The following is a 26,035-nucleotide window of genomic DNA, read 5'->3' as shown; positions in this document are numbered from 1 at the left end:
TCAAATAACTGGCTGGATAAGGTGTATGGCACGAGGTGAACATCACAGCAGGATAACTGGGTGAGCTGGGTGGTGGAGGTAGTGGGAGAAGCAGCACAGCTCCCTGCAGGAGCCAGGTAGCTGGAGCAACCAGCAGTCCACATGCTGCACTCACACACGCACACCCGGAGTGGGCAGTGTTCTCTGCTGGTGGATATTTTGCGAGGATTAACGTGTCTTTACAGAAGGAGGCATCGGGGGACATGGGGAAACAGCGCCTGGCCCACCACACAAACTCTACTGAAAGAGGCATGGCTGTGTAGTCAGGCCTTTCGGTAGGGACACAGCTTGCACCTCGATACGGGGGCTTTCCCTCCCCAGCAAACTCTTCCTCTGAACAGAAAAACATACAACTCTCCTGAAAGCAAATACTGTATCTCGGGGAGAAACCCCTTCTGCCAGTGAAAGAGGTGTCTGCCAGCAGTGCCAACAAGCCCCGGGTACATAGGCAGTGCGAGCGCGACAGCAGGCAGGGGGCAATAGCCGGCGGGGCCCGGGGGACGCGGCTCCCGGGGCTGAGCCGGCGGGAGGCTCGGGGAGCGCGGCCAGGAACGGCGGGGAGGCGGCGGGCTCTGCCCGAGCCGTGCCCCCGCTCCCCGGCTACTTCTGCCTTCCTTGGGAAAGAAGGGCAACTCCGGAGCCGCCGCCAGAAGCCGGCAAGAGTGCCCGTCGAGGCAAGAGCAAGGCTCCGATCGCCAGCTCCTAGCGGGCTCAAGCACACCACGCCGCCTTCTCTCTTACTGGTCACTTTGCAGGACGAGTGTTAGAGAAAAGAAAAAAAAAAAAGGCGAAAAAAAAAAAAAGGCAAAATAGGGAATAAAAAGAATGACCTACTTTGAAATAAGGGAAAAAAAAAGCGCTCTCTTTCAAGGTTTTGCTCCAATTGCCTGTGCGCCGTTGCATAACCTGATCGGAGCTCCTGTCTGTGCCCGGCGAGGCCGTGAGCCTGCCCCGGGTCAGCGCGGTGCCGTGCCCCGCTCCGGCCCGGTTCCCGCTGCCACCACCGCCGGGACAGCGGGCACGGACAGGGCGCAGGATCGCCCTCGAGGCGGGGGCCGAGCGGGGAGGGTGTCCCGAGCCCGCAGAGCGGAGCCGCGCAGGGGTCCCGCCGGATCGCCCCGGGAGCCAGGGCCGGCCACCGGGCCCAGTCCTGCCCAGCGGGGCCAGCGGCGGCGCCGGGGGCTCCCGGGGTCAGGCTACCGAGGCGTCCGCCGGTGCGGAGCGGGGATATCGCTACAGACATATGTGAACGTGGGCACGCCGGGGTTCGCTCGCGGCGGCGGTGTGAAACCATCCTTGATGCGGGGCTGGCTCTTTGGTTGAGGCTTTTTTTCCCCCTGCTTCCCCTTTCGTTCTCTTTCCAGCTTCTCCTTTTCTTGGATCCTCGCCTGTCTCCTCCCACAGAACGAGAGAGAGAGAAAAAAAAAAAAAAGGTCACGTATGTTTGGAAAAATATGTAGGTCAGTGGAACATTCCCTGCACTTGTGCACAGGAGCTGGGGCGGGAGAGCTCCTCCGCAGCCCTCTCGCTACCCACCGCCCCAGCCCGACCTCCCAGCGCCCACCGCGGGTAGGGGGGCGCCTAGAGCCGGGGTCCGTTTCCCCCTCCCTGACCCATTTTGAGCAACAACCTCCCGTTTGGGCTCCCCCTGGCCCTCACTCCCCCCAGCTCCCCCCGCTCCCTGCCGGAGAAGGCGACGAGCGGCGGAGGAAACCGGCACGGGAGATCCTCTGCCGCCTGCGCCGCGGCTGCGCCCATGGGCGCGGGGCGCGGGGCGCGCCCCCGCAGCGCCGCCCGCTGAGGGCGCGGGGCGGTGGCCCCGCGGCGGGGGCAGGCGAGGGGAGGCGGCGGCGGGCGGCGATGAAGGGCCGGCGGAGAGGATGCCCCCGCCTCGTCCGCCGGGCTCCAACTTCGCGGAGAACTATCGGCCCCGCAGCCCCAGCGCCCGCCCTGCCTCTCCAGGCCGCGCGTCCAACTTAATGCCCCAGCAGGAGCCCCAGCCAGCAACCCCCCCGGCCTCCGGCCTCCGCACTCCCCCGAAGCAGCCCGGGCTCCCGGCGGCCTCCCGGTGCCGGCGGAGCCCCTGGCCCCGGCGCGCGTGGGTCCCGCGGCGCCCGGGGCGGCGGCAGAGCGGCATGCGGCGGCCCCGCGCACCATGAGACAGGGCACCGGCACCGGCGGCAGGCAGGAGGCGGGCAGCGTCCCCGGCTCCTCGTCGGCGAGGAAGAGTTTGCCGGCTCCCGAGGCCGGCCTCCTGCGCGGCTGGAGCAGCGGCGGCCGCTGCCGCAACGGCACCGGGAGGCACCGGAAAAGCGGCGGCATCCAGCTCGGCGGCACCAGCACCGGCGGCGGTTCCCGCGCCCAGGTGGCCACCGCGGACAGCAGCAGCAGCGGCGGCGGCGGCAGCGGCGGCGGCTGGGGCTTCCCCGCCGCGCTCCCGCAGCACCGGCACCCCAGGTAACGCGCGGCCGTGCGGCCCCGACCCTGCCTCAGTCCCGTGGGGCGCCCACTCGCGACACCCGCCCGGAGGGCGCCCGCCCGGGGCACCCGCGCGGGATGGTCGGCCACGCGTGACCCCCGCGGCGGCGGCCGGGGTCAGCTCCGCGGTGCCCTCCGCTCTGTGGGGGTCACGGAGGCGCCCGGTGGTGCGGGGTGGCATGGCTCTGTCGCGGGAAAGTTTCCGTGGGGAGCACGCTTATGTGCGGCGTGTCTGTCCCGGCCGGGCTGGCGAGGTCCGGCCGGGCGGGCCCCTCCGTTTGGAAAATAAGTTGCCCCTTAAGCAGTGCTCCTCGCCATCTCGTTTTGGTGTGCTTGGACGTTTCCTGACTTTGGGGGTTCCTATAAGCTAGACGGGAACAGCGTCTGCAATGCGACCGGGCGGTGTTTGCTCAGGGAAAACTTCCAGTAGGATCAGTGGGGATTTTGAATGGGTGAAAGCTCCTGGAGGGAGCAGAGGTTGTGCCGTGTGCTGGGAGAGCCCTGCTGCTGCAGCAGCCCTGCGCAGAACTCCCTTCCCGCGTGTTTGCATCCGTCTGTGGAACGGGGTAAACCTTAAATGCGCGGCTGAACGGCAGCACCGGATTCACACGGAGTTGTGCCGTGGTGTTTTCCTCTGTGGTCACTAGCCTGATTTGTCAATTAACAAGCACGCTCATCCAGAAACTTTGCTCCCTACTCCTTAGCTGTCTACAGGATGGCAGCTTACTTTCACTCAAGTGACTCAGAAATAATTAGCGGTTATAAGCGTTACAACCAGCAGAGGAACTTGGATTTTTCATGGCGCTAAACCTCCGGAAGGGCTGTAGGGATCTCTCGGATGGGCACAGCCAACCTGAGCATTCAGTTCAACAAGTGGTTGCCTCTTGAAGTGGAAAATTATCTAATTTATCCCAGTGTGAGGTGTTAATGCACTAAACTGTGGGTTTAGTTTGTTTGGTGGTACTAAATAATTAGAGTTCAAAGTGTCCAGACATAGCCAGCTCATCCACTGATCCACATCTGATTCTGAGAGCTGTCAGCTGGTGGAGGGCCCAATCCTGCATACATTTCAGTAGATGAATATGAACACAGGGTCGCTCTGCAGAGATGGCCAGGAGTATTTGGAGAATGTGATTGCCAAACTGCACATTATTTCACTGAAGATGTGAAAATGAAGGTTTTCTAGAACAAGGTATGTGACATCAGGGGGATTCCCCAAGCCGGCAGCACTTCTGTGCTCCAAAGCCTGGGTCTCCAGTGAGCTTTCCTAAATTAGTTTTCCCTCACAAATAAAGGTGCCTTCCTGCACATTAGCAGGATTGAATCCACAGAATTGTGATGTTTTTTTGCCCAAATCTCTACACTGAAGCATGCAAGAGCCCTTGAAGGAGTTGTTTCTTTCATTGTAGGGCAACAATGTTGTCTACAGTTAAAATTAGCTAGTGCTTTCTAGTGCAATGCTCTGCTGTCAGGTGGTTATGCATCTCCTAAGCTTAAGCCTAGGCTGGTATTTTCCAGGATGAGTGCCTGCTGAAGACAGACTGTCTTTGGGAAGTTTCAGATTAAATGGTTTGGTTATTTCTGAGAACATGGTAAGACGAAAACTTGTTCTTTGACCACGTATTTGATGAAAACGGTTTAGGTATACATCCTGCATTAGGAGACCTTGATCTGGGAATCTGAATTTTTTTCACTATGCTAAGAACCACTTTCTTTGAGATTTAAATCCTTGTGGCATCGTGTTTTGGAGCAGGGAAAAGATATTTTGTTTGGGATCATCTTGTGGTGGGGATGCGCCTTTTGTTGATCCTCTGAGAATCTTCCAGAATTTCTCTCCAGTATAATTTTATCACAATGCTCCAGGCATGTGCTCTTGGGAGAGGACTTGTTGAGGGCTTGACCATTGCATTCACTTGAAGATGCTCTCAGCACAAGGCATGCTGAACATCCCAGCACTGTTAGGAGCTGAGCAACTGCTCCTCTTCCCAGGAGGGATGAGAGTACTCCAGTTGGTGCCTGATGGGCTGAGTGGACTTTTCCCCTAGTTATTCTTCCAAGTTGTTGCTTCTACAGTGAGTGCAGGAAGGAGAATAGAAGACTTTCTCAACTGTGTCTTCAGTGGCAGAGTGTGCCTGGTGATGCCATGGAAGGGTGGAGCAGGAAACTGTTTAATTCACTTGCATGGTGACAAGAAATTGTGGTACCAGAACTGCCCCACTTCTGAGAAGAAGTACTGGTGATGGATACATGGAGAAACTGAAGAGTAGAGAATTGAGACAAAGGATTTGTGGGGTCATAGATGACTAATCTTGGGAACGAGGTTCAAGGAACTGTAGATAGAGGTGGTAAACCCAGGCCAAGAGAAGGAATGGTGGAAAGAAGGAACTTGACACTTGTTGTGTACAGGGACAGAAGATCTGAGCATGCAAAAACGTAGTGGTTTCCATTCTTTCAATAACCAGGGCATGGTGCTACTACTTTTTCATCCTTCTCATTTTCCTCCCCACACTGCCTGCTGTGTGTTTCAGCCCCTGCCTCTGCTTCTTTGCCTCTCCCCTGCATTGGTAAATGTCATACAGTTAAAAATAACAGCCAAATACACATTTTATGTGCATTTAATTGCTTTGCTTTCTGTGTTAGATGAACTTAGGTAACTTCCATTTGTGTTTATAGTTTTGTGTCTACGCTCTTAGGGGACATGCACTTGAATGCAGATTTTGTAGAAGAATCATTATCTGTATAAAAAGATAATTTTCCTGGATTTGGCTTAACTGTCTGTCGGTCCTTGATCTTAATAAAACTTCTTGAAAAGGTAGGCTGAGGCCATGTAAATATTTGTATTATTTTAGCTAATTTAATTCAGTGGGTAATCTGCTTCAGCTGATAGACTGATTTTATGAGTCTGACTACTGAAGTTTGAAAAGGAAACACCATGTAATAGCATTTAAGTAGAATGCGTAGATGGTGTTGGATTTATTTATGCAGTGCTGCTTTTGCTATTGCTGTTTTTTGGGAGGGACTAAAGCCATTGTTACATGCTATGGGAAACGGAATATATACGTATACACACACATATATATATATTTATATACATGTAAAACAGTATATTGCCATCTGAGTTCAAAAATAAAAGAGCTGCAAGGCAGGAAAGACAAGGAGATGACAAGAGATGTGGGTCATGTAGGCTCATGCTCTGAATAAGGAGCTGAGAAGCTGCAGATGTGGTTCATTCTCTGCTCCTTGCATTTATCTTGTGGTGACCCAGGGATGTTGGCAGATTAGATTGAGGGATTTAGGGGAATGGCTTTCTTGGCCTCGTCCACATAAATTCAACATACATTTTGGGGACAGAGGGATAAATACTGGTTTTTATGCTTCTCTTCCTGTGTCTCTTCCCCCTGAAGGCAAGCCATGAGGCAGAGCTCAGTCTAACCAAAATATTGGTTTTAATTACACTTTGGTAAAGACACTTCTGTTGCTTTATCCAAGTATCATGGCAGAAATCAGTGTTTATTGCAGGTTGCCTGCCACGTTTGGGAAGAACAGTCTTATGCATCTCCAGTGCTAGTTTTAATCCTGCTTTGGTCTGAATATCCATCTGTGACTTCAGTAAAATAAAGCTCTCACAAAACTTAGATCACTGGTGAGCTTGGACCTTTGTTACTAGGAAATAGTATTGCCATACTATAATACCAGTATTATAGTACCCCATCTGCCTGCTGTTTCTTGCCCTCTCCTTTACCTGCAAGCACTTAGAGGCAATGCCATCTCTTTCTCCTGTGTCTTTGTGGCAGGTAGCATGCCTTGAGCATCAAGATGCTCCAAAAATGACCATGTAAATGGTGGGAACAGGATGATTATCTGACCTCCTGCTTGGGCACAAGTCTGTTTAAAACAGCTGGGCTTCTGCTGGCCTGATTATGACAGAAGGTGTTTTTCATCTGTTTAACTACTATTCTTAGGGATCTGCATAAAATAGAAGATTTCTAGCCAAGTGGAATGATGATATGGGAAAAAAATATAGAGGACATGTTTGTACGTTTGAGATCAGAACTCGGATTTGGAAATTTGGAAATTCAGGTGTGAAACCTCTAATCTCAAAATGTACAGGCAGTGCTGGCATGACAGTGTCATCTACTGGGACATTTCAATCACCCTTTCTCCTTGAGTATCTTAATGTGATATAAATGTAATATGCATGTCAGTTTGAAAATAAATAGAAGAAAATACATCTATAATTATAGAAATTAATGGCTACAGGTCACCAAAAGTGCCAAAGCTTAGACAAAATCTTCCATGGACAGCTCAGGAAGAAAAAATCAACGCAATGTGCAGGTGTGAGTTAAAATCCAAAGGGAAATAGAACATTAAGATTGTTTTTAAAAAGATGGAAAATAATAAAAAAGAAATCTCATTATTTCACTGTGGCAGCTGTAATGTTCCATATCTTCAGTGTCCTGTGCTGTTGATTCCCACACATCAGAGATGGTTAATGGCGAGGGAGAAATTTTGGAGGGATGTAGCAAAGGTGATCAGAGAAACAGTGACTCCTATGTCAGGACTGACAGTGCAACAAACATCTGTAAAATTAAGCAAAGCATGGAGAAGGCAAACCAGGAATGACTGATCACAGCCACAGCAGCAGAGGGCACTGGGCAGGCAGTTGCAGGAATGGAAACAAAAGGAGATTGCTCTTCACATAGTGTGGTCAGACTGCTGAGCTCCTCACCACAGGATGTGGATGCTGAGAGGTTACATCAGCTAATGAGGTGACTGGATGAGTTCATGGAAGAGAAATCCATCAAGGGCTATTAAATTTAAAACCACTGCCTCTGGCATAGGAAGTTTTGAGCTGCATATTTTGGAAGCTTGGTGAGTATCCTGAAGAAATACCACCACTGTTTTGACTTATTCTTGTACTTGCTCCTCAGCACCTGTGTCTGACCATGGCTGAGAGGGGCTGCTGAGCCAGGTAGTCTCCCTGTGTCTGCTCTGCAAAGCAAAGTGGGCCAGCCCCCCTCAGTTCTCAAGGCCAAGATGCTACTGGTGGCTTGTACCTTCCCTGCTCAGGGCTGGCCCCATTACAGCACATCTGCCATGGAACAGGCTGGTTGGGAGGAGCTAGTTGAAATGCTCCAAAGAAGAGCCAAGGCATGGTCCAGAACTGTACCACAAAAAGCAGTGTACACTGCTTCAGCGCCGTCCTTGGTGTCCTTTTGTGAGCTGTGCAGTCATGGTGAGGATTATCTTCTTGGGTTCAAGTAGGTTCAGAAAGCAGTTCATTCAGGGAAGCAATCCCACCTGAAGACATTGAATAACAAGATACAATGCCTGGCTGAAGAAGTCCCTGCTGGGAGACTGTAATATTGCTACATGCCTGCCCGCCTGACACAGGCTTCCCCAGCCTTCCCTGCTGTCCAGTGTCAGGGAGAGGATTTTGGCCAAGATGGGCATCTTGTCTGATGATGTGTTGCTGTAGTTAGAGTTTCATTTGTCTCTTCAAGACCAGGCTTTGACATTCTGAACTGACAATGAGAGGACTGGGAATTAAATTTCTTCAGTATCCACTGAATTTAAGCACTGGTTAAAACAGAAATGTTGTGTTGACTGCTGTTTATTAAACCAGACAATTTGCTTAATCATTTGAAAGGCAGATTTTAAAGCCATGGATTGCATTTACGACGGCTGTGCTAAACCGAAGGCTGTATTGCTGTTCATTTAAGCAATGGTCAAAGCAAAATGTATTAAAACACAGCTCACACTGATGGTATTTTGCTGGCTTTTCGATGAGATTTATTGCTATTAAAACAACAAGCACCAATCCCAAACTCAGCAATGTCTTAAGTCCTTCTGGTAGTTTCCTAAAATTTCCAGACACTAACTGATAGAAAAACTCCAATGCAGCATTTAATGGAGCTCACAACTGCCTAGCTGTATATTTTTGGGCTACCTTATATAATAAAATGGCAGGCCCTTGCATTGCCTGCACAAACAAGGTTGCATAAGCAGCCTGGGGAAACAACTGGAGCTCCAAGAGCTCTCCTGAATCCTGCACGTCTTGTTTGATCTCATTTAACATTATTTAATAAGCAATATTAACCTTTTCCTCTCTCCCCCCTTAAATTATATAGAAACAGTGATACTGACTTAATTTCATGCACAGACCTCACTTTTTAGAGAAGTCATCAAGCTTTCCAGTCAATTGAGCAGCCTGATGTCTGGGTAGCCTTGAATTTTCTGCAATCAGCACTCAATCTAGTTAAAAATAAAAAGATGTTAAAAACAAAGCCTTGAACAGGAAAGTACTTGTTTTTCACTCTCATTTCTAATTTGGTAACCATTCTTAAAGTTCATCACTATGGTTTGTTCTATCAAGGGATAAACAATTTATTATTCAAGCAGCTTTAGGGTTTTTTTCCTTTAAAAACAGACAATGCTGTTCAACCATTAGGAAGAAAACCAGCACAAGAAAATTGTAATCAATTTTAACAGGCTTGCAGATGGCAATGAATTTCTTTAAGCATAATGTTAGCCCTGCAAACAGTAATAATTGAGTTTGATAATTTATTATCCTTTTATCATTGATAAGCAGACCAGACTCTTTTTCTCTTGATTCTCTCTGTTAGGTGTGTCAAATTTTTAAGCTGGAGGACAATTTTAATAAGGCAGCTTCCACCTGTAATCTCTGAATCAACAGGTGGATGTAACTGCAAAACCTGAGCATTCCAGGTTATCTGATTGAGTCAGCAGCTGAGTAAATCTGGCTTTGAACATGTCCTAGACTTATTGGTTTGGGTGGGACACTCTCAATAATCCTTTGGGAGAATTGATATATTTCCCATATTATGCAAAGAATGGTATGCTTGCAAAATCTAGTCAATAATAAATACTATGTGCAGCACGATGAGCTAGAGATATTTATCTGTTATTTCTAATTCTAATACAAAATATCTGCCTCAGTGTTTTTATTGGTAATTCTATGGATTTGACTTGCGGTATTTGGTCCATTCCTGGTTTTGACATATAAAACAGGAAAAGGTTTTAAATTGGAGGCTTTGCATTACACATACCCACATTCCAGTTACACTTCCAGCGAGGGTTCCTTTAGTTTATAATTTATAAAGGGGAAGACAGCTATATGATTTCTACATGTACCATTAAGGCCACTATTTACTTAGGCAAAATCTTCATCTTGTTTATCAGATAAGCAACGAGTTGTTATAATTTACTTTATCTTCAGCTATGAAGATGAGAAGAGTATTTTATTCTCCAATCTACTTTTTAATGCTTTTTTTCATATAGTAATACAATATTTGGGAAAGATAGTTTCACATAAACAGCCTAATCAAACAATAGTTCTGTAAAGCAGCTGGGTATATTTCTAACAATTTCAGCAAGAGCAAAACTGATGAAAAATAAATAGGTCACTCATAGTCATTCTTGTATTTATATTTTTTTATAAAAAGGACTGTAGAATCTTCTTTGTTTCTGAAGTTGATGGAAGCTTTGCTGGAATAATTCTGGGCCTTTAATTTGATTGTTTGTAGAGTGACACCAGTCTTTTTTTTTTTTCATCTTTTTTCTTTCTTCCCAGCACAAAAGACCTTATTGTCAGCTGACGCACACTGATGTAACTCAGCTTGTTCTAGCAATTACATTTATACTGCCTGGGTTCTAACATCCATATTTATTCAAAAATGCATCATCTTTTTCAACAACAGAATATCTTGCTATATCTTGCTGTTATTCAAGTATAAGAAACGAAGCTGCATTTGGTGCCTGTCTTGCTGTCCTCATTAAGGCAGAACTCCCACTGAAATCAAGGAGAATTTGGCTTACAGAGAATTACTTGAGTTTCTGAAAGGTCTAAACTTACTCAGTTTCTCGGTTTGATTTTTTTTTTAATTTAATTTTAAATTTTTATCTCACCTTGTATTCTAACTCTTCCCTCTCCTTTTATATTTCTGGTTTTGAATCTTTAGTTTCCTTTACTAGGATCTTTTTTCTTTTTACTTCTCTCAGGTCTTAGCACCTTCTACTTTCTACCTTGCCCTCCCCTCCTTTATTCTCTCCTCTTACTGTCTCGTACTCTTGTTCAGTCTGTTATTCTCACCTTCACTGACTACAGCAGTGTAAAAAGTTGATATGCATCATACATGTTTCCAGGAATTTCATTTAGCTTGTTTAGACCCCTTCTGTGTACAGGTGCTTATTTTAAGGTACTTGCCTTAGGGCAAAGCAGCAGTTTGTAAGATTGGTGATCCAGGAAGAGATTTATTTGCACAATATTCATCTCAGTAATCCTTCCTCTTCTTCTGGGTAGAATCTTAGAATTTCCTCTGAAGTATTGATGCAGGGTTTCAGCAAATTGAGTTTTGGACTGATAAAATAAATATTTGGCATCTTATTGCAGTCAGAAAAAAATACTCGTGGATTTTGAAGTCTGCGTAAAATGGATTTTGTTGAGGGTGACAAAACTGGAAATCTCCAGAGAAATGGGTTTTATTCATAATTCTACTGTGCAATGTTATGAGCTTAGACCACATATATAATGCTTTATGTGCATCACTTCTCTGATCTGTAAACTAGGACAGCTTTACAGAGTATTGTAGGGTATGAACAATTCTGGGTGCCAGTCATAACCAGGTGTCAGAGTGGGGCACGAAGCAGGGGGCTCTGGGATGCTAAATAAGCCAGTGACAGGAAGAGGAGCTACAGTAAGGGTTTTTTTGGGTGTTGATCCACCTCTGTGGTTAGGATACACCAGGCAGTGCCTTGTCACATTGCTTCCAGCTGTGCAACACCTGATGGCTTTGGAGCTCTCCCTGGATGTCCCAGCTCCATTGGTTTCCTGCACAGTGGCTCGAGTCCCCCCCCATCCTGCTACCTCTTAATTGTTTGCATTTTTCAGATGGAAAGCATTTGGGGAGTTCCAAGTATTGTTATTTTCTTGCAAGTCTGACTGAAAGTTGTGTTCTTTTTCACAAGACCTAATTCATGCTTGTGAAATAAATAGTAGATATATGGCTTCTTAATGCGTAGTGTAGCATTTCAAGCTAAAGTTATCAGCTTTCTGCTTCTCAGCATCTGGATCCCTGCAGATATACTTCTTAAAGTAAGAGACATAACACTAAACTTGCTTATTCTCCCTTAAACAAGCAAATACATTTTCTCTTATGGGAATGCTAAAAAAAATTTTCATGGTTCCAAATTGCCTGTTATTCTGGCAAACCTAAAATGAATCAAAAACTGCAGGCTATATATAGAGAGTAATGACAGTTAAAGAAGCATTTCTTCTTTGATGCAATTTCTGTTTGATTTTCTTAAAACCCTCCTCTTCCAAAGACCCATTTCCACTACATCTGAACAATAGATTTATTGTTGTCAACTGAATGAAAAATTTGATAAAGATAGCTTTTCTATTTCCATTAAAAATAGATGATTTTTCAGAGGACTGAAGGATGTAAGTTCAATTTTTAAGTCTGAATTTCACATTTCATTTGACCAGTCTATAATATATATTTTCAAAGTCCTAATTGGCATTAGACTTGGCATATTTCTCTGCATTTTTTTTCTTGCCATGTTTTTTCTCCGTGTGAAACTATTAGAAGGTCATTGCTCTGGTTAATGGAAGAGGGCTGTCATTCTTTGTAAGTTGTGAGTATTTAAATAGTCCTCTATGCAAATTTTCCCCTTTAATGAAAAATTTTAAAGAGACATCTTAAAAAGATTTATTTAACAGTGTTGAAAAATTCAGGTTACATTCAAAATCTATGATATCCAGTGGTACGATGTGATGACACATTTCAAATTTGCTACTGTATAATTAAGAGGGGATTCCATACGGGAGATGTAAGCATAAAAATTGGGTATGGCTCTTCACAATACTGCTGGTTTTGCTTCTGAATTCTTCAGTAGTTTTGTTAGAGTGTATAATCAGTTATGCTTGTGCTGATTTAATCAATTATTCTTGTGCACAAACAAACAAACACTCACAAAACCCAGCTAATTTCAGACTGTATTTGAAACATCAGAACTAGAGATTTCACTTACAAGGAAAGAAAATATCATTTTCAAGCCCCTAGAATGATTTTTAAAATGGCAAAGATATATTTGGGAACTATCATACTTTTGGGTACCAGCAGCTGTATATCCTTATGCAAAAGTGAATTTGGCTGAAAGACCAATTCATAAATATTGTGTTTGAAGATTGCAGCAAGCTTTCATATTTGTAAGACATAATGTAAAATGTGCAACATTTTTTTCTTCGCTCCAAGAAGTTTGAGTTTAGACAACTTGGTCTCCCAAATCTAATGAATAATGGCCAGCAAACAAAACTATCCATGGCTTTTTGAATCATGGAGGCTGGAGACCATTCTGTCTGTGGAAGCAGAAAGGTCAGCCTGCTGTGGTCAGTTTGAACACCCTCCTGTGTCTGCCAACCTGTGAAGTGGCTTGAAGGCAGAGGATGCCAGTAAATAACTTGACATTGTCACTCCATGACTTCACATCTTGTGGTCTATGAACTTCCAGGCAAGCAACAGCCTGCTTCTAGCTGCATTGCTTGAAGAAACCAAGGGAGTTGGGGGAATGTCTCATTTTTCTGATGGAAAACAAATCTATTTTTTTCCTTTTTTGTAGTCCTCCTCTGCCTTGATCTGCTGTTTGGGGAAGTGAGGGGTGTAGCGGGGGAGGTAAGACTTATCTTTGATCTGATGGCTCCTTTCGTTCTGGGCTGCTCTCCAGGAAAAACTTTTTCTGCCTTTGGGACACAGTGCTTTTCATGACAGAGGCTCTGCAAACAGGAGTGCTGTGGAAGATCCTGAGTTTGCCTGACGTGTGTTTGACATTTTTGCACAAATTCAGCAGAGCAGCTTTATTCAGGTAAACACTTAAGCACATGCTTTTCATTATTCAGAATTTAATCTGAGTTTCTTTCCTGAATATGGAAAGACTTAAGCACATATTTAGGGGCTGAGCAGGTCTCCAGTCTGACTCATGTATAGAGCAGCGAGGATGGGTTGGATGGAAAGGGAGCAGTCATTGCGGTAGCACGGCAGCTGTGAAGTAAGATGTACCGTCTGAAAATCCGAATGCTACAAAGCGGCCTTGTTCTTATGGGAGGCTGCTTTTTGTCTGTGTATGGTCTCAAGAAGAGCAGCAGGCCTGAACTTTCTGCTTTTGTCTACCCATTTGTTCCTCTGTTTCTCCTTATTTTGAATTACTCTGCATATGGCTTGGGTGATGTGATATAGATTTATAATTAGAACTTTTTGCTTGCTCTGCAACCTCATGTTTGTCAGTTTTAAGATTCACCCATCTGGCACCCCAAGAAAAGGACAGTGTTCTTTTACAGAATACTTTTGGCTATCTGCATGTGAAGACGGTGCTGTATGCTAAGTCCTCTGAGGATTTCTCACGTTGCATCAGCCACAGAAGGTTTCTGAAATTTATTAAGTATTTGTCAGCAGTGAACACGTACCCAAACCTTTTGGCTCTTTCTAGCTACTTCATTCATGAAAAATGTTTTTTCACAGTTTTATGTGCAAAACTTAAAGTGACTCAGGCACTGATGTAACCTTTCTCGCTTCTTTTGAGGATCTGAATTATGAATCTAGATTAATGTTTTGCAACACATAGAAGGAAAGAGAAGGGCACTGCAGAGAGGGCTCAGAAATGGTTCTGCAGGAAGGTTGTTTTGGTAAGCCAGATCTTGTCTGTTCTTAAACATCTTTGCTGACACTAGCTCAGGTAAGGGCACAGTGGTAACTTCCTTTAACGGATGAGTGTTGTGTGCAGGTACTTTACTGACAAAACTAAACTCTTTCCCTGAGCAGAATGAGCTATCTCAGCAAAAGAATGTTTCAGAGGAGCATAGTAGAGTTGGCAGAAAGATGTTTCCAACATAGGGTTTGTTGAAGGTTCTTTCACATTCCTCACTGACAGTGTCCCACAGAATTTGAAATACAGACTACACCTGAATAGAATATGGATAATGGGTTCCAAAATCTCAGCTGATGAATAGCCTTAATTGTTGCATATCTTCTTACACATTGACTTGAGCATGACTACAGTGGAAGTCGCTTGTTTTGGGGGGATTATAATGTAGGAAGTGTCTCACTTCAGGCCAGCCCTTTATTTTTGCATTTTATTCTGGAGTTAATAATGCTTTAGAAGTTTCTTACTAGTGTTGTTTCGTAGCTAGTCTCCAGTTTCTTTTGGAGAAATATATTTGATGTGAATCTCCTCTCACTCTGCCAAAGCATGACACCTCTTGCAAACCATTGTCTTAAAGAACAAAGCAGTAACTGGGAGTCATAACATGTTTCTGGCATGAACTCAGGCAGCACTGCCCTTATAGTGTATTTTTCCATTTAAGACTGATTTGCCATTGCTTCCTCAAATCTTACCCATTTTAGCTAGAGCCATAATTGCAAGACTGCTTTTATCCATTGTATTGAATTAGCGTGGAAAGGTTGTAGTGAAGGCTATAGGTGTGTATTTTCTGAGAAACTACTAGAAACTTGCCTGGATGTCTGACAGAGCCAATGCCAAGTGGCTCCAAGACAGAGCTGCTGCTGGCCAAGGCCAAGCCAGTCAGCAAAGGTACTAATGATTTTGGGATAACATACATATGAGGGAAAAAAACAGTTATGGGTAGGCGTAACTGCGGCCGGAGAGTAACAGCTCTGCAGACACCAAGGGTGGTGAAGAAGGAGACGGAGAAGGTACTTCAGGAGCTGAGATACCCCTGGAGGCTGTGCTGAAGACCATGATAAGGCAGCTGTGCCCCTGCAGTCCTTGGAGGTCCACAGGGCGCAGATATACTCCTGCAGCTTCTGGAGGACAGCATGTCACAGCAAGTGGATGCCCAAAAGAGGCTGTGACCTCTTGGGAAGCCCACACAGGAGCAGGTTTGCTGGCAGTACTTGTGACTCCATGGGGAACTCGCACTGGAGCAGTCTGTTCCTGAAGGACTGCACTCTGTGGTAAAGGGCCCTATGCTGGAGTGGTTAGTGAAGAACTGTAGTCTGTGGGAAGGACTCCTTTTGGAGTCCTCCATGAACTGTCTCTGGTGGGAGGGACCCCACAATGGAGCTGGGGAGGGACACCTTTCCCTGAGGGGGAAGCAATGTCAGAAACAAAAACAGAAACTGACTGCAACCCCCATTCCCTGTCTCCCCATGCCACTGGTGGGTCGGAGTTAGAGAATCAGAAATGAAGTTAAGCCTGGGAAGGAGGGAGCAGTGGCAGGAAGGTGGTGTTAAGATTTGTTTTACTTCTCATGATCCTACTCTGATTTGATTAGTAATAAATTCAATTAATTTCCCCAAGCTGAGTCTGTTTTGCCTCTGACAGTAACTCATGGGTGATCTCCAGTCTCTCTCTTCATCTTTAACTCTTGAACCTGACATTGTATTTTGCGTCTGCTATTCAGCTGAGGAGGAGAGTAATAGAGCAGCTTTGGTGGGCACGTGGCATCTGGCCAGGGTCAAACCACCACATCAATGTACCTTTCTGCTGCTACTGCAAAGGATAATGCTGCCTTATTCCCAACTCTGGACACCAGTGTGTCAGAGCTGAAAGCTGATCTTGCTGAAATTTAGCCTTTTATTTATGTGGATGGGTTAATTGTCAGCTATTGCCTTTTCCTAAGCTGAGTTACTGTGCAGCCACACAAGTTGCAGAGGTTGGAGGAAGATAAAGGATGTCCTTTGGAACCAGTGTGGGTTTAAGCCACTTTAGAGTAACTGCTGAACTTTTTACTCTAATTTCTGGATGAGAGGAGAAGTGGGGCTTGAGGGGAACTGAGTGAAGAAATGGAGGCAAGGCTGAGACTCAAGGATTTGTACTGGTCAGGCAAGGACATGATGTGCTGGGGTGAAAAATGGATTAGCAGGAGTGCGAACAGTGAGCATGGATGGAGTTGAAAATGATGGACCAGTAGGAGAAGGAACATGGACAAGGAGCAAGGGAGACAAGGAAATTTCAGCTGTAATCCCTGGCAGTGAGGAAAAAGAAGAGATGGAAAAGAAGTCCTTAGTACAAGCTTGGCTAAGGAGGGAGTGGTATGATCTACTGGAAAGAGAGGATGTCATGAAGGGAGCAAGCATGGAGCTGAGCCTGGAAGAGGGAGATTGAGTGGCAACATGGGAGAAAGAGATTGGAGGAGAAGAGTCTTTGCACTGAGAAAAGTCTGAAAGGGGGGTTCGTAGGAAGTACCTGGGACTTGGACAGCCTGAAATAGAGATGAGCATGTGCTCATCCTGCAGTGTGTAACTGTGGTGAGAAGGAGTCTGAGGTACAGAAGGAGGCATCAAGCTGACAGTCAGGGAGGACAGGCAGGAAAAGCTGGCCCATGTGGGCATCTGGGAGGGCATCCCAGTGCTGGCAAACGTGGTGCCCCTCTGCAGTGCCTCAAAGCCCAGCAGGAGAGCCATCTTATCCCTACCTCTTACTGCAGCCCATTGTCCCTACCTACAGCAGGACCCTGTGACCACTCTGGCTGATGCAGGTTGTTAGCTGTAATGAGTGTAAGGCTGCTGATATTTTGGAAATAACAACAATGCCAAATAGTGAGGTTTTCCATTTTTTTAAGACCTAGCAAAGTCACACACTCACAGAAACTGCCTTGAATGCTAACTGCTATGGATGCAAAGCTGAGCACTCAGGAATTAGGAAATAGTGTAATTAAGTCTGCCTGTGTAATTTTGATTTACTCCCTTCCTGTATGTTCATTGTTATGCAGTACTTAATGGTTTAGTAATCACACTGTAAACAAATAATTTTTTGTTTAGTTGTTGCTGGTCACTTTAAGTCAGCTTAATTCACTGGCAGTTCACAATCAGTTCACTAAGTCAGCTCACAACTACTGGCATAAGCTGAAATGGGCAGGGGAAGGATATGATCACTTTTGTGCCAGCAATGCTAGGTTAGCCTGGCCCAAACCAATACTTAAATAACAACATTACTCTCAATGTAGATGGGTAAAAGCTTCAGTTTTATTAAACACTGGCCAATTCAGGCAGATTTTAAAATAGGGATATCCTTGTTGCAAAGAACACACACACCTGCAAAGCAAAGATTAATTTTTCTCATGAATATATAATCTCTACTTCTTAACTCTTCTGGCTGCAAATAGGAATCATCAAAATTTCCAGGCAGACACCAGACTGCAGAATTTCAACTCAAGTGGTTTAATCATGGAACTGTTCTGTGTAACCAACTATGCTGGTTTCTTCTAAGATTCTTGAAACTGGAAGAACCAGGCAAGGCTTCCAGGCAGGCTCTATCCCGAGACTACTCCCTAGAAAAGGCAGAAGTTGAGAGAGCTCCAATGAGGCTAGCCCTATATAAAATCCGTATTTCCTGCACACTTTCTTGTTTGTTTTCAGGTGTTTATGATGCTAGAAAACATTGGGTTTTGTATGTTTAAGTAATCTTCTTGAGATTTTAAGTTATACATTTTAACTGGTTTAAATAAATTAATATTTTTTCTAACTAATAAGCACTAATTTTTATGACTACCTTGGTGATATAATTTTCATTTTAAAGAACTGTGCACCAGTTTTGTGTCTTAGAAAATATCAGTTGCTCAAGTTCAGAATTATATAAAGCTTTAATGGTTCTTTCTGATACAATTTCAAGAGTGTCAGTATGTAACCAAACTCTTGAGATCAAACAGATTTTCTAACTAGTTTTTTGATCTTCTAATTGCATCTTTTAGAAGCAGATTGACAGGCATTAATGGCAGTTTTAATGTATATTTATAATTTACTTTATCGACAAAGCCTTGTGTAGAAGGACTTTCATTGTGTCTGGATACTCCTTAAGTTAAGGAAACACAGTCTTTAAGAATCTTGCATTATCTTGCTTGCTGAGCTAGAATTGCATGTTTTGTAGTATACCTTTGACTAAACAAGGTATTAAAACTTGTGCTTAAGTTTGAAGTTATTTTTATTGCTAAAGTGATTTGATTACCCTCATGCATCAATGTCTTCAGGAGAGTAATAGGTCTTGTTTCTATCATATATTTTTACACTCCAAACCTATATGTATGCAAAACAGCATCCTTTAGTTGTGAGCTCTTTAAGAACAAAGTTTTACACCTTTCTGCTGTGCAAGGCTGGAAAAGTCTGAAAAGTAGAATAATGTAAGCAGTATGAATAAAAACCTTTGTGATGTCCATATGTCACATCCTGTCAGATTGATGCATTAACTTGCCAGATTACAGGTTTCAGTCAGCAAAAGGCAAAGCAAAGTGGTGAACAAAAGTTTGACCTGGTTTGCCATATAATTAAAATAGTCAGTAGATTTAAACTGATGGAAGGCAGTGGACTTGGCTGAAAAAATTCAAAGCAAATAAGTTACATGTTAGATAGCTCTTCAGGAGAGAGTAATTCTTTCATTTATCTGGTCTTTGGAGACCAAAAGCTCAGCCATAGACTTCTGAGGGATCCAGTTACTATCTGAAGTCCATCTATAATGGCTACAGTAAATACATTGTTGTCATGGTAATACAGTGATCAAAGTCTGAGGGAAAATCTCTAGCATTTCTGTGGTTCATAGTGTAAGATGAAAGACAAACTTGACGAGAAATAAGACTAATAAGATTAAATTTTTTGGTTTTTTTCCACTGGACTCACTTCAGCAGGTCGATGTCCTTTATATGTTGGGGGTTCCAGAGCTGAGGTCAATATTCCAGGGTACAGTAGAGGGACATAATTGCCTCCTCTGACCTGTTAGTCACTCTTCTTTTGGTGCAGCCTAGGATATGGTTGGCTTTCAGGGCAGTAAGCACACAAGTCCTTTTCCCCAGGGCTGCTCTTAATCCATTCTATGCCCAGCCTTTGTTTGTGTTTGGCATTGCTTGACCCTGGTGCAGGACCTTGCACATGACCTTGTTGAACTTCATGAGGCTCACACAGACTGACCTTTCAAGCCTGTCCAGGCCCCTGTGGATGGTCAGCTGCACCACACAGCTTGGCGTTGTTGGCAGACTTACTGAGGGTGCACTGGGTGACACTGTGAAGATGTTGAACAGCACCGGTACCAGTACTGACCCTCAAGGAATGCTACTTGTCCACTTGCTCAGCAAGCTGTTGACCTCAAATCTTTCAGTGCAGCCATTTAGCCACTTCCTTACCCACTGAGTGGTTGATTTATCAAATCATGTCTATCCAGTGCAGGGACAAAGACATCGTGCTGGATAGTGTCAAATGCTTTGCACAAGCCCAGGTAGATTATGTCAATTGCTCTTCCCTCTTCCACCACTGCTGTAACACTCTTGTAGAATGCGACCAGATTTATCAGGCACAATTTGCCTTTAGTGAAACCATGTTAGCTTGTCAGTCACCTTCTTATTTTCTATGTGCCTTAGCATAGTGAGACTGACTGGCCTGTAGTTCCCGGAGTTTTCCTTTCTTTTTAAAAAATGGGAACCTTCCCAGAAAGACATTCTGAATTTTAATTTAAAATTAAACTATTTCAATTTAATAGTGTAATCTTGCATAGTTATTCTGATATGTTAGTACTCAGAAAGAATAATGCTGTCATTGTTGCCTGGAAAAGGTGATAGTCTTCTTCCACAACTCAGTTTCTATTTTTCGTGGCAAAATGGACACAAACTGGCCCAACTGAATCATAGAATCATCGAATCATGAAGGTTGGAAGAGACCTACAAGATCATCCAGTCCAACTGCTCGCCTGGCACTATCACTGTAATCCCTAAACCACTAATCCACATCACCGAGCACCAGATCCACATACCTGTTTAGACACCTCCAGCGATGGCGACTCCACCACCTCCCTGGGCATCAAATTCCAATGTCTGACAACACAAACAGTGATTTTTTTTTTTTTAATATCTAATCTGAATCTCTTCTGTGTCAGCTTAAGACCATTTCCTCTGGCCCTCTCACTGAAGGCACAGTAGAAGAGATTGGCCCCCACCTCACTGCATCTCCTTGATGAGGTTCCCCCTGAGCCTCCTCTTCTTGAGCCTAAACAACCACAAATCGGGCCCTGCAAGGCCATGCAAGGAAGTTTCTATGATCAACAGAGAGGATTCATAGTGAATTCTACTGATGACTGAAAGATGAGGTTTCACAATAGACTACAATTTACTTAAGTCCACTCTGCCACCACAAATGCACTTTGGTGGTGGAGGACCAGTCCCATTTATAAATGCCAGGTTTCCCTCCCATGTTCCCTGCTCCTAGCTGAGCACTTCTTCCAGTTGCCTTTGCGGCCTACCTAATGAGGCTTCTGAAGAAGTCCTGTCAGCTTTCTCTATCAGAAAATAAAAGAAAAAAATTAAGGATGGCTGTTTGTTTTTTGGGTTTTTTTTGGTTTTTTTTTTTTTTGTTTTTTGTTTTTTTCCAAATTACAGAATTTAGTGAGCTCACAGAAGGAACATGGACCAGCAATAAAGATAAGCATTGCAGGAGAAGCAGGATGATCAACCATGTCTGTTTGGTGGCCATAAGCCAGCTTGGCTGGCCCACTCTTCATGGCTTTGAGCATTCACAATGTAGAGCCTGAACTGCCTGCTCACCTAGCAGGCAAAATGCATGAATCCTACCTTCTTCTGCTTCTTCAGTGCCTTAGTGAGGGCTGTGCTTAGGGCCATCTGTAAGGCAGGAATTTAAAGCCACAGTCCCGTATGCGTTTATGCAACAAATCTTCCCATCTGGGTTATCAGTCCTACAGAATATTACCCAGCTCAGATCACTTCAGAGGAATCGTCTCTTTTGCCAGCACTCTCACAGTGTTTTTCTAGCCCCAGTCCAATACTACTTGCTCACAGTGAATACCTCATTATTCCAAAGCAGTGTCCTTCACTTCAGTGGTGTAGCCTAATGGGATATGCCTATAAATCCAAATAGATCAAGCTGTGCAAGCTTTAGTCCCAGTGAAAGGGGATGACTCACCTGATGAAGTGCTCACTAGTCAAAGCAAAAGCAGCACAAAGGAAATCTGAAGTGTCAAAGTAGTCTTTTGTCAACAGGGACAGATTCTGACCTCCTTAATCACAGTGAGTGCATCCTACAAGTAGTCCCATGAATGAACTGAGACTACTTGTAGAGTAATAAAGTAGCTCTCCTAGGAGAAAGGGCGCTGAATTCCAGCTCTAGGTCATTAAACTTGTGTTAAAGTCTCAGTCCATTTCATTGGTGTCTCATGGTTAATGTTCCGTGACAGCCCTTTAATACACAAGAAAACAGCTTAATCTGAGAGCGCCCTCCTGGCACGTTATAAATTTCATCAGTATTGACGAGACTATTGAAATTCCAGTTACAATAAAAGATGTGAAATGTCACACGGCATGGTGATGATCAAATGCTGAGCACTCTCCTAGCTTACTTCCTGAAAATTTGAGTAGGCCCACAGCCCATTGCCCAAAACCCTTAGATAAAGGCATAAATATGGAGGGAAAGGCGAACACTAGGGGAAATTCAAAGGGAAAAAGTGCAAAAATGAAAACGATAAATTGAAATTTAACTTCCAAAGACCTTGATTGTCTGAACAGAATTGATGAGAATGTGGAAACCTCCATGCAGGACTGAGACAGCTTTCTTTTTTTTTTTTTTTTTTTTTTTAAACATAAGCAGTACAAAAAGCCTAGTGCATGTGAACCACCATTCATAAAATCTGCATAAATACTGTGACTACTAATCTAGAGCCATTGCTGGATTTTTAAGAAAATCCTTGTCAGAAAAGAACTGGTGACCTTAATATTATTTTATTCAATAGTTAGTATGTCAAAAAACAGTTTAACTTTGCTGACCTAAATGATAAGGAGGTACTTGTATTGCAGATAATAACTGCCTCATGCAGTTCTCAACCTAAACAATGTAAACAGGAAAGTAGTTTTGTCTGAGTAAGGACTTTATGATGTGCCCCAGAGGAATTAAACCTCCAGGAAATGAAATGGAAAAATCTAGAAAATGTAGAAACTACAATTTAACAGCATGTTTAAAACATATACTTATTTTAGAACATGGGCTCAACATCTTCCTTTACTGGGTTTTTAGGATGTACAAGTAAGAACCAGATAATGCATATGACTAAATCACAAAGCAAAGATCGATAAACATATCTGCAAAACTTGCATTTTTCTTGGACTCCAGCCTGGCTATGAAAAAAAAAAAAGAATTAAATTAGGACAAGGAAATTAAAGTATTAAATGCAGCTTTTTACCTCCAAATAAACTGTAAATCAACCTTCAGGCAGCACTTAGAAGTTTAGAATATCAAGCATCTAAAGGAAAGACCATTACATCTGAGTGGCAGTTACTGTTCTCATTTGTACTGTATACTGTAAATATACAGCAGTAGAACACTAACGCTCTTTGGTTAGATTTTTAAAACAGAAGGAATACTGAAGTCAAAGGGATGTGCTCAGTCTGACAGTCTGATAATTTTTTAAGAATGAACTCAGAGGGATTTCAGAGACTCCTAACCCCTGAATCTCCACCTTGAGCTCTTGCACTTCTGCTCCTGAGTGTTTAATACATTATCTTTCTCCCCATGTCTGATAGGGCCATAGAAGCAGAGGACAATGCCAGACCACATGTCTGATAGCATAGTAAACCAAAGGATTATTGTATAAAAAAATAAAAGATTTTTTTTTTAATGACAAAGATTTCTTTATTTTCTTTCAGATCATAGAATCATAGAATAGTTTCAGTTGGAAGGGACCTTCAGGATGACCTTGTTTCAACCGTAAGCAGGGACACCTTCTTCTAGACCAGGTTGCTCAAAGCCCCATTCTTCTGGCCTTGAACATTGCCAAGGGATGGGACATACACAGTTTTTCTGGGCAACCTGTTCCCGTGTCTCACCACCCTCACAGCAAAGAATTTCTTTGGAACATCTGGTCCAAAGGTACTGTCTTTCAGTTTAAAGCCATTCCTGCTCATCCCATCACTCCATGCATGTGTGAAAAGTCCCATGCAGCTCTCTTGCTAGGCCCCTTCAGGTACTAGACAGCTAAAAGGTCTCCCTGAAGCCTACTTTTTTCCAAGCTGAACAATCCCATCTCTGTCAGCCTGTCTTCCCAGGAGAGTTTTGGAATCATCCAGCCCTATGATCATCTGGACTCACTCCAACAGGTCCACTTGCGCCTTACGTTGGAAGCTCCAGGCCTGGATGGAATACTCCCCTTTGGTGAGGTGTCACTAGAGGGGAGTCCTTGTATGTGGGTATTCTCAGTTTAGTCAGAGAGCAAAGAGAGAGGATTCCCCCAGGCCTAGCCTGGGAAAGTTAAGAGAAAGAATTCAAACAATTATTATCTCTCTTTCTGTTCATGTTGTTTATAGATATGTTCTACCACAGTGTGCTGTTCATAGTGCACCAATGGTGTGAAAGGTTTTTACTTTGAGACCAATCATATTTCACCTTAGTGATCCTGGTTATATAAAAAGAATGCTACTTCCTAATAAAGATTATTCTTTTGCCTTCTGAACACCTTGGAGTCTTTTCATTCCATCCCTGCCTCAACAGTGACACTTGTACATTTTGCTTCCTCTTCCTTACTGCTTTGTTACTCCTTGCAGGATTTGGTCCTTGAACCTTCATGGTTTGGGTATTGATATAGCAATGATTTTATTGGGGAAATAAGGACTCTTTGGTCATGTTGTCTGCATGTATGTCTGTGTATTTGTGTACAGACATGTCTGTATGTCTTTTGAATCTGCTGGCCTATTTGTCAAGTTTGAGAAAAAGATAGTGATCTTGAAATTGTTGAATTTCTTCAACTTTTATTGCAATAGATGCCTGTCCCTGCAGACACCAGAGAACCTACTCAAGAGCTTTCTGACAGTTTCACTGCTCAAAAAACTTCTTTTATTTTCTGCAAACACTTGCTTTTAAATCTGAATGCAGTGGAGGATTAACTTCACATCTGAAGTGAATTGGGCTTGGTTTTAAAAAATAAACATTTTAGAAAGAAAAAGTTGGCAACCGGGAAAGAAGAGAAGTAGGGACTGGTCAGAAATTGAGAAGAGTTGATGGTTTTAGGACCAAGTGTCTTGAATTCATAGTGATAGCAGTTTTGGCAGATGAAGTATTATAGTAGTGGTTGTTCTGGAGAGATTTTTGTGCCTTGACTGCACACTTTTATCTCTTCTGGCCACAAAAAGAGAAATCACATGTGAGAGGAGTTATTAATGGGAAATGCTGTGTTACTTTCCTAGGTCTAATAGATGATGTGACAAAGCAATTGTCAGGGAAAGCCAGAATCACTCTGAACACTGTAGAATTTAAACCTGCTCTTGGCTAATTGCTATTCTAGAGACGTACAAAATTTAAAAAGCTAGAAGATGTGGTGCTGTTGATTACATCAGTAGGATCCACTGATCTGAGCACTCACGTGCAGCCAGCTGGCTCCTCTTTGAACTTTCTGAGGCCAGCCTTGCCTGTGGCACGTGAGCTGGGTGCAACAAGAGAGAAAGGCAAACACCATGAAAAAGTGAGGGGATAAAGAGACTGCCTGCTGAGCACTGAGCTTGCTGCTCACAGGGCCACCAACAAATATTACTGGTTTTATCTGGAAGGTCTGAGGTCTTCCCCATCATGAATTTACAATTTTTCTCCTCCTCCACTCCTTAACATTTCAGAGCAAGCAGAAGCTGGCTACTCTGCTTGCCCTAGATGAGTCACTCCTCCAGATAAGCCTGACTGACTTCAAAACTGAAGCTACTCTGCATTGAGTTGAGACAGAAAAAAGCAGACTGCAAATGAGGAAATGCTCCTGCCAAATTCCAGTACCCATCACATAAAGTAATGCTATTTCATGTGTGAGGTGACGTGCTGTTTTGAACTGACTTCAGCTGATCGTAAAACAAAAATGATATTGTAATTGTCACATAAAGGCTCCTGACATAGCAGGGGAGAAGACTTCAATCTGTCACAACCTGTTCTCTTTGAGGAAGAAAAGGTGACTGAGAAAGTGTCATTTGGCACAGAACAGTGACTCAGAACCAGAAATACAGTCTTCTTTCATTTTTTTTGGATGCGTTTACACTTGCTAATAGGCCACTTGGTGCTCTTAAAAAACTCAGCTATTTGCTTCTACCTGGCAGCAGACTGAGAATCTACTTTCCTAGAAACGTGCCAGAAAAATATAGCTTGTTCAGAACCAAAAGTTTCAGTCAAGTGTGCAGTGCAACAGTATAAAACAGAGGATGTTTCACTGACATGTGGACAGGATGCTCTCCATGTCCAGTGCTGTGGCTGGGGATTTCCTGCATGGCTCTAAGGCAGGAACATTGCTTTTGAGCTTTCCAATACCTCCACTTCTGAAAGAACTCAGCCCACTTCTGAAAAACTTAATGTGGAAACAAGGCTCAAGAAAGTTACAAAGGTGGATATTCAGACCCTCAGACTTCAATTGGAATGCCTAATTTATCATTAGGGAGGCTGGGGAAGAGTGGGAGAATGTAAGCATAGAGAGACAGTGAACCTCCCTTTAGAGGAGCCTCCTGAAGCTGAGCAGTACTGTTTTAAAGCAGTGC

General features: G+C 43.9%; 1 protein-coding gene across 4 annotated transcripts in view; it reads left to right on the top strand.

Moving 5' to 3' along the window:
* The first annotated feature begins 952 nt into the window (after nt 1–952).
* The window catches only part of NPAS2 (neuronal PAS domain protein 2), a 106,879-nt gene continuing 81,796 nt past the window's right edge, over nt 953–26,035 (top strand). For 2 of the 4 annotated variants that reach the window (XM_068180364.1, XM_068180363.1), the window contains exon 1: nt 960–2,496. In XM_068180364.1, the coding sequence (XP_068036465.1) occupies nt 2,195–2,496 (302 nt within the window). In that variant the 5' untranslated portion in view covers nt 960–2,194. Of the gene's footprint in view, nt 2,497–26,035 lie in introns of all 4 variants that reach the window. The other 2 variants (XM_068180366.1, XM_068180367.1) reach the window with 2 other exon arrangements.

Source organism: Anomalospiza imberbis, chromosome 2, assembly GCF_031753505.1.
Source record: "Anomalospiza imberbis isolate Cuckoo-Finch-1a 21T00152 chromosome 2, ASM3175350v1, whole genome shotgun sequence".
NCBI classification, from domain to species: domain Eukaryota; kingdom Metazoa; phylum Chordata; class Aves; order Passeriformes; family Viduidae; genus Anomalospiza; species Anomalospiza imberbis.
Note: the sequence above shows the minus strand (reverse complement) of the source record. Positions and strands in the feature narration are given on the sequence as shown.